At 34.5% G+C, this 9684-nt stretch overlaps 1 protein-coding gene across 2 annotated transcripts in view; it reads left to right on the top strand.

Moving 5' to 3' along the window:
- The window catches only part of Cntln (centlein), a 258420-nt gene that overhangs the window by 111981 nt on the left and 136755 nt on the right, over positions 1-9684 (top strand). For both annotated transcript variants that reach the window (XM_040757206.1, XM_040757205.1), the window contains exons 9-10: positions 4547-4711; positions 6220-6345. In XM_040757206.1, coding sequence (XP_040613140.1) covers positions 4547-4711; positions 6220-6345 — 291 coding nt within the window. The remainder of the gene's footprint in view (positions 1-4546; positions 4712-6219; positions 6346-9684) is intronic.

Genomic DNA, 9684 nt, shown 5'->3' with positions numbered 1-9684 from the left:
GTGTGTTAGGCATATACAAATAATTACAGTAGGTCATGATACAGTTCCATAAGACACAAGAGTGAGTTTATAATAATTTAATAAATTGTACTTCACCCAGGTAATCATGATCCCCATCTATAGTCACAAACCTTATTAATAGAATCTAGATACTGTGGTTTGCTTTGGTTTATCTTCCAAAAGTTCACTTGATGGACGTTTGGTCTCCGATATGATAATGTGGGGCTGGTCTGCTATGGTTCGGGTTACTGGGGGGTGTTATGTTTGGAAGGAGTTGGTGTGGTGTTTGTGGTATCAGTCAGTTCTTTGCTGACAGAGTTCTTATAGAAAGTGAGCTTGATACTCTGGATACCTATATTACCATTTGATCTGTCCCTAGAGCATTAGCCTGCCTTGGTGCTATCTGTTTTGACGTGTATGGCTGGGAAGGCCTTCTTCAAAACTGCAACCATTTTGCTGGGACTTTCATCTTCTAAAACTCTGTGATAAATAAGCTGCTTTTCTTCATATAGATGATGTAGCTCCAGGTGTTTTGTTATAGCAATAGAAAATAGACTAAACTTTATCTTTTATAGTGTTGCAATGACAGTGATAATGATATTGTGTGAGGAAAAGAGTCTGCTGGAGGTACATCATATAATAATCAATCAAACTCATCAGAAATAAGGAAAATTTGAGAAATTGTAGAGTCAAGAGGAACCTCAACCAAATACAGTGCACCCTAGATGGGAAAGAGACATTAAGTAAAAAATAAAGAAAATTAAATAGACTTTCTAGTTAATAATAATGTTTGGATATTGGTTAATCATAATTTAAGGTATCAATAATAGGGGAAACTGGGTGGGATAGGTGACAGGAATAGAAGAACTCTAGGAAAAGCTGGGCAGTGCTGATACACTCCCTTAATCCCTCTCAGCATTCCAGAGGCAGGGCCAGAGACAGGTGGATATCTGAATTCCAGGACAGCTAGAGCTATACAGAGAAAACCAACAAACAGACAAACAAAAACAAACAAACAAAAAACTCAAAAAAGCATGAAAAGACAAGCAAACAAAAAACACCTCTCCAGGAAATACTTATAAATTTCTGCACACATAAAGCTGTTCTGTACACATGAGCTTTGAAGGCTGACCAGGTGGCTCAATGAGTAAAGGTGTCTGCTGATAAGCTCATGGACCAGAGTTCAAACCCAAGGACTCACAAGGATGAAGAAAGTACAAACTTGCATAAGTTGTTCTTTGGCCTTAATACATGCATACCAACCCTACCATACATACACACAAATAAATAAGTGCTGTAAATATTTTTGAATTTATATTGATTTTTAAAAATCATCTTAAAGATTAGAATTATAATCTCTCCCTTGAAAGTCTGCAATTATAGCTCAGACTTGTATTTATTTCTTTTATTTGTAGAAAAAAATTAGAAGTGGTCACTGAAAAAATAAAAGCACGAAAATTTACATTTAATCCTTCCACTTAAAAATTCCCACACTGTGAAAGACAGTTCAGTTTTGTTTGTGCATTTCTGTGTTGTGTATAGCCTTCTATGCTTAAATATCATGGGCATATTTATGAGTCCTTAATGTAATTATATTATTGAGTGTATTTATGCATATTTTTAATTTCTCTAGAAAGTTATAGCAGATTAAACTTCTCTCACAATATTATTATACATAGAAGTCATAAATTGGGACAAACTAATGTCTACATATGTGTTGCTTGGAAAATTAGTAGATCTATCTATAAAAAGTCCTATTTTCCTTGAAAACGATTGAGTGGAGATAACATGAATGAATTGTACTGTGGAGTGTGTTTTACACATCATGTTAGTTTTAAGTTTTTGTTTGGTTTGGGTGGGGTTTTTAAGGCCAGAGTCTTGCTGTGAAGCCCAGGCTAACCAGGGATTTTCAGTGTATACTAGGGTGACCTCATGACCTCATGCTCAGGAGTCCATTTGTACTAAGATTGAAGTTACAGATACTCATCGCCATGCCTGGACTTAACTTACACTCAAAAGACGCTTGTTTTAAGAGAAAAAGTGAAACATTATGAATGAATCTCTTATCGAATTGATGAATCAAGAGAAAGGGCTCTGTTTGAAGGACATGAAAACATAATTTGAATAAGAAAAGATAAAACTACAGAGGATGGTAGATACAAGTGTCTCTGCTTAATGACTTCAAAACTAAGTTCAACTCACTTTCCTGGCTTGTATTATCCTCTAGATCCAATGTGGGTTTGAATTATCTTTTTTTTTCAGAATTTAACAGTTGTTTGTTGAATTTTGAAAACTGCTGCTTAAATATCTGTTTTATTATTAGAAATATCACTAGTATTAGTGGAAATGATATGAGTAAGATATAATTTCAGTGGCAGTATCTTCTGTCAGAGCCATTTAATGTCTTTATGAACATTTGACCTATTATTCAACACATTAATTTTTAATAATCTTAGCTTAACAGATTTTATCCATGAATATCTTAAAAACTCACTTTTTAAATGAACCCCAAATTTCTTATTATGTGTACTTATAAGTTAAGATTATGTTTCTTCTGTTTTATTTTAAACTTTGGGTTGACCTTGAACGATTATTAAAAATTTATTTAGCAAATGACAGGATGTTAATGTATTCTTTGTATCCAGCACATGTAATCCCAACTTTTAAGAGGCAGATGCAGGTGGATGTTTCAGTTCAAGGACAGCCTGGTCTAGGACAGATGGGGCTACACAGAGAAACTGTATCTCAGACAAAATATACTTACAATATATATCACATACATAATATATGTACATACTATATATAATAAACATATAGTATAATGTAGTGATATATGACAATGTATACAGTATATAACATATATGACAACCCAGTGTTATATATTGTATATGTTATATATCATATATGTGTATATCTCCTTTGTAATTTTTGATGGTGACATGGAGAAGAGCAGTATAACTTTTCACTGTGTTTTGCTTGTGAACAGCATATGTTTGATTTAATGGGGGGGGAAATTAAAGAATAAAAACAGCATGATACTTAAAATAGGGGGAAGAAGAAAAGGGAGAAGTCACTTAGACTCTGGAAGAAAAGAGGCTTAAGATTCTCCAAAAGAAAATGAGTGTGATTTTAATAGTGGAAGACAAGCAACTCTGAAGGAAATGTTCACAGTATGTTAAATGAACTCTTGCACACTAATCAGGTGTTTTAGATGCAAAGAAATCCTAAAAGTAAAAACATACAATTAAAATAGTTTTTGAGTCCTCCAATTATATGTTGGTATTGGGAAATTTTTCCCTATACTACTGAAACGGAAAATAGAAATAGTAACAAAGCAGCTTTACCTTTGTTCAGAATGTACTTACATAGATAGACACATGCACATTATGTGTACATGTATGTGTTTTTATGTTGTCCAAAATCTTGATAACATCATTGGGAAAGATGGTCCTGTGCATAAAGTTATAAAACTATTTTCACGACTTCTGGAGCCATGCTGATAATATTAATATCCTGTGATTTGGCACTTTAATGTGATTAGATAAACAAAAACGGACTGGAGAGGTGGGTCGGGAATAAGATCGCTTGCTGCTTCTCAGAGTACCTGGAGCCAGTTCCCAGCACCCATATGGTTGTTTTCAGCCACCCATGGTTAGTGACTACAGTGCCAGGGATCAGATGACATAGCCCAACTCCCTAAGGATCCTCGATAAACCTTTAAAAAGGTTAAATCAGTGAAAGCACCATTTTCACAATGATTTTGTGTTTTATCTTTTATAAAGGAAGTGATAAATTTGGAGAAGTATTTGTACATGACTTTTTGTGGTATCAAATCTTCCAGTGAAAATGGTAGTATATCATAGAAAACTAGTTTTTATAGACAGGTTTCCTGTGATTACTATTAGTGAAATTTGGGACTAACAAACAGAAGTTTATTACATATGAACAGATTGCTAAAGAGAACCTAAATAGTAAGTTGATTGCCAAATGTCTCAGAATTCTTGAAGTGTGATTGTTAATTTGTGATATTTCATAGGCTGGCAAGATCTCTGTGGTGCTGGTGCTTTCCTTCCCTAGATTCATATTCCATGCTCTTGTGATTTTCAGGGTTAAGATGGTAGGAGTAGTATTCTGTGAGGAGACACTTGTCTCTAATCATAAGCTTAAAAAGATTGATTTATAGATTTATAGATATAGGCGTATGCCATGGGCTTCAATCTAACGTTTTTTTCCTTAAAATATATATGATAACACTATTTATGAAGACATTTGTGTATACCCTTGGTGTTTTAGCTGAATGTGTCACTATTTAAATGTTATGGTTAAGATAAAGGAAGTTTAGATTTTTAGGTCTTGAATGCTTTCCTGGGGTCTTATGCATATGACTGAGCTGTGCTCTAACCTCTTATATCTCATAGTCTGCTGTTAAATGAGCTTTCCCAAGAGTGTTTGTGATTTATATGGTGTAATAGGAATGTACCCGTATTTGTAAATGATGTAAAGTATAATCGTATCTGGGGTTTTACACATATACTTTAAATAACAGTTGCCTCAACAGCCATCGTTATCAAGCTTGGAAACATTAATTGTCTCACAGAAGTCTGAAATCGAGTACTTACAGAAGAAACTGAAAGTGGCAAATGAAAAGTTGTTGGATTGTAGATCCTCTGCCCAGAGTTTCTCAGGGAAGAGCGCTGAAGGAAAACGCAAGGTAGAGACGTTTTCTCATCTTAGTCATTTGTCAGGAGAAGGTTGGCAAGGCAAGGGAGGAAGTCACACAAAGAGAAGCACACATTTCTTTCCTTACGCACACTGAAACTAAACACTTGTTTACTTTTGGTAAGTAGCCCTCATATGCCTGATAGACTGTACTGTAAATTGTAATTACTTAGTAAGTGTATAATGTTAAATAAAAGGAAGATGTAATATTAATATTTTGCTCTAATATGATATGTAAGTATAAGACATATGGAATATAAATGCTGAAATATTGTTTTATTAGAGATTCAAAGGGTAGCAATAAAGATAAATGAGCAAATTTTACATGGCATATGTTTGAAAACTTCTCTACTTTTCTTTCTCTTTTTTGTATGCATTATATATTTATATTTGCAGTATATTATGCAAGAGAATATTTACTGATCAAAAGGTTATAGCTAAGTTGAAGTAAGTTTTTCCTAAAAGTAAGGCATTTTAGACAAACTGTGCTAAGGATCATTGCTTTGGTTTTTTTTGCAGTTTCCTTTTTTTTAATGATTAGAACAAGCTGCCTTAATGAAGAAAACATTTTAAATAAGACTGATAAGTGTACTTGTGGCAGTGTTGCTTTTGCCTTATAGTATTGTTAGTAACTTTCAGAAGCATGGATTTTATTTATTCATCCTAATATCATTATATTTTGTAGCTCTTATCATTTTGAGGTAGTTTCCCAAGCCTTATTTAAATGAATGAAAGCATTCATAAGATTATAAAGTTATAGGACCAAGTTTGGTTGCTTGCTGTATTGCTGAAGTTAGAAAATATACTATTTTTATCTCCAAAGACAAGGAAAGGAAGAACAGGTGCATTTTAAACAGTTCCTTTTTCTTTTTTGTAAGGACATGCATAAAAGGAGAACACTGCTGCCCAGCTTTATAGCCATTTTCCTGCATTCTGTCTCCAGATTGGTATATAGAGCTACATAATATAAACACACATTCTCGTCTCTAGTTAGCCACATTACAGTTAATGACCATATGGTCATTATGGTATAAGATCTACTGTCTGTTGTATTTATATTCCTCAAGCATATTGTTCCTTCAACTTCACAGTGTGTTAAACTATTTCAAAGGGGAAAAAATCCTTTCCCTCTTGTTTCTGGTTGTCCTATCAAGTGTAACCTTGGACCCTTATAGAGCAATTAGACCAGCCTCTATCCCCTCCTTTGTAATGAGGTTTCTTGCATTTCTGAGTCTATAACCCTTTAGTCTTCCCTAATGGGACATCATTATTCTGAAAGAAACAATGTAAATGTAAATGAATATTCTCATTAACGAGTCACAGAGAAACCTTTAGCTGCAGCACTGTGGTAATTCCGCTTGTTATTTCTCGGGTATTCCATGCAGGACTTTTTTTTATAATTCATTATTAGTATTCAAAATTACTTGTTCTTTAATTTTGCATGTCTTTCATAATCCTGTGTTTCAGCCAGTTCAACCATGTCCTTGTTTTATTCTCGAGGAACCACCTGTGAAACGCTCAAGGTCTTTGTCCCCAAAGAGCTCTTTCATGGACTCAGAGGAGCTAAGGAAGCTGAAAAAAGCTGAAAGAAAGATTGAAAACTTAGAGAAGACACTACAGCTAAAGGTGAACATTAAACCATTTCTTTAATTAAAACCATGTGAAGATTAATTATAAACAGAGCAAGTATACAGTTCACATGTTTTTCCTTTCTAAATGTAATTATTATGTAAACAGTCTTTAAAACAGATTCCTTAGAATTATAAAGTAGTAAAAATATTACTACTTGAAAATGAAATATGTATTCATTAATTTCAAATAAATTTGGGAATAAATTTCTTAGAGTATTTTAGATACAATACCACAGATAGTAGAAAAAGAATTTCTTGTTGTTTATATACGATAAACATTTTAAAACTAAATTGAGTTAAATATCTATTTGCTTTCAAATACTGTATTATTTACTTTGCTTGTTTCCTTGTAGAGGAAACAATAAACACTGAATGCTAGTTGTTCTGGACCTCCATGCATGGATGGTGGTGTCCCTTTGATTCAGGGTAGATCTTCCCTTCTCAGCTGAACCTCTCTGGACATCTGCTCACAGACACACCAAGATTCCTGTCTCCTAGGTGATTTTAAATCTAGTGAATCTGACAATAAAGTTACTTTTATATGAGAACCAGATAGAGCTAGAGATGTAACTCAATGGTAGAGCACTTACTTAACAAATGCACAGCCTAGGGTTAAATCTACAAGCCTGAAAAATCAAAACAAAACAAATGCTGACACATAGGAAAAATACTAAATTTTCAACTGAATTTATGACAGAACATTTCAAGTGGTCTTTAAATTCATTATCTGCCCATTTTAAAAAGTATATACCTTATTGATTTGTATTTGAGGATACATACTTCCTAATTTATATGAAGTGAACTTTGCTTATGAGAGGAAGTTCTTAGTGCATACTTAGCTAGTTTGATGCGATGTATTGGGGTTTGTCTTTTCTGGCTCATCTATTTATCTGTTCACTTATTTTTGTGATGCTGAGGATGGAACCTAGAGCTTCATACTTGCTAGACAAATACTTAACCACTGAGATACATATCTAAGCCTAGCTTTGATATGGAAGTTTTTCATTCTTTATTCACAGGCACTTGGAGTCTTACCCTACTTTAGTATCTGTTATCTAGTTGATTCTCCACAGCCTCTCCTTTTGCAATGCTATGTGTTGTACCTGCCACACCTTAATGTGTGACAAGCCAGCACTATACCTTTGATCCTACTAGCAGTCCTAAATGTTCTATTTTTTTATGTAGTATATAGTTATTGTTATGGAAATTTCTTGCCTAATTAATGTTGTTCCTAGAGCAAAATTGGTTTAGAAATACAGTTAAGTATAATACAACACACTACAAATAATATTTTTCGGCCTTTTTTCCATTGTTAATTTTTATTGATAGTCAAGCTATTTTTCTAAAACAAAAATGATCATATATTCTTTTTACCAAAAAGAAAAGTCAGATTATCTCATCCAGCATTTAGTTTAGTTTACAAAGAATACAGAAAAATATTGGAGTTTAGTCTATTTGTGTGTTTATACAATAGGAATTAATTGATCATTCTAATTAGTTAGTATGTATTATTCACTTCTTAAGCAACTAGCTAAGACACAGTGGGTGAGTTGCTTGACCAGTTGGTAGAGTGCTTGCCAAGGAGGCACATAGTCCTTGGTTTAATCCTCACTCTAGATGAAACTGGTCCCTAGAGCACACCTGCCATCTCAGCACTCGGGAAGAAGCAGGAAGTGTAGATGTTTAGCTACAGGATATTTTGGAGGCCAACCTGAGCTGCTATGTCAGGCCCTCAGAAAGAAAGAGAGAGCAAGAGAAAGAAAAGGGAAGGAAGAAAGGAAGCAAGGAAGGAGAAAGATAAAAGGAAGATGATAAATAAGTAATTGTTCTGTGGTGTGGTGAGTAAAGTGCAGGAATGAGCACAAAACATGGGTGTTTTTAAAAAGTCGTCTCTAGCCGCATTTTTCTTTTGTAAGTTTCTTGACATTTATATTCTAAGGCTTCTGTTGTGCTTTATCCTGAATTCTCCAGAGAAGCAGAACCAATGTGTCATATGTATGTATATACATTGTTCATGCATGTGTATATATGTATATATATGTGCATATATTCATCTCTATCAATTTTTCATATAGGATTATTTATATTAAATTGTAATTGACTCATACAGTTGTAGAAGTTGAGAAGTTTTAGATTTGTAGTTAGGAACTGGAGGTCTAAAGCGAGTCAACAGTCTAATTCGAGTCTAAGCCTTAAGGCTGTAAACCAGGACTCATTGTCTATGTCCCAGGTTCCCAAAGACAAGGGAAGCGAGTGTCTCAGCTCAGATATGGTCAAGGAGAGAAAAATCTTGTTTTTTCACTGAGGTTTCGAACAGATTGAAGAATGCTGTCTGCTCTAATCACTTAATTAGTATATGCTTCTGGTACTAACACAGTACCAGAGATTTGTACCTAGCACAGAAAAGAGGTTTCTTTTAGGGTACATGTTCCTGCTTGAGTGTCAGCTAGACCAGTTCCTCTGCTGTGGTAGTCCTATCCCTTCCTCCTCCTTTCCTGTTGCATTATAGGTGGTATTCCCACTGTGTCTTCACAGTGTCTTCCTATATGTCTTTCTCCCAGTGTCTCTGTTTTACCATTTGTAGAAGGTATAGTGGTTTGAATAGGGATGGCCCCATAGCCTCATGTGTTTAATACTTGGCCCATGGGCAGTGGCACTATTAGGAGGTGTGGCCTTTTGGAGTAGGTGTGGTCTTTTTGGAGCAAATGTGTCATTGTGGGGGTTTCATATACTCAAGCTATACCCAGTGTGACACACAGGCTCCTTTTGCTACCTCTGGATCAAGATGTAGAACTCTCAGGTCCTTCTCCAGCACCATGTCTGATTGCGTGCTGCCATGTTTTCCACCATGATGATAACGAACTAAAACTCTGAAACTCTAAGAGAGTCCCTTCCCCCATTAAATGTTTTCCTTTATAAGAGTTGCTGTGGTCAGGGTGTCTCTTCACAGCAATAGAAACCCTAACTACAACAGAAGGAAATTAGATTAGGACCCACCTAATGACCTCATTTTTATTTGATTACTTTGTATAAATCCTGTTCTAACATCAGGATTAGGACACAACATTTGTTTTTTTTTTCTCCTGAGAATAAAAGAAGGGTGACCTATATAATAAGTATTTGGGTTTTAAAATACTTTATTTTGGCTTCTTACTTTTTAGGCTATTACCCATTAACATATGCTGAATTTTTCTTATGGCATTTGGTATTCTATGGAATGTACTTTGCCAGAAGTTAATGAGACTATGGTTGAGGAAAAAGTGGTTTAGGCTTAAATTGTTATTATAAACCAAGTATTAAATGATTTCTTTTTTGTAAGCCTACAGTATAATGT

Source organism: Mesocricetus auratus, unplaced genomic scaffold (assembly GCF_017639785.1).
Source record: "Mesocricetus auratus isolate SY011 unplaced genomic scaffold, BCM_Maur_2.0 Super-Scaffold_100014, whole genome shotgun sequence".
In the NCBI taxonomy this organism is placed as follows: domain Eukaryota; kingdom Metazoa; phylum Chordata; class Mammalia; order Rodentia; family Cricetidae; genus Mesocricetus; species Mesocricetus auratus.
This window is presented reverse-complemented; position numbering and strand designations above follow the sequence as displayed.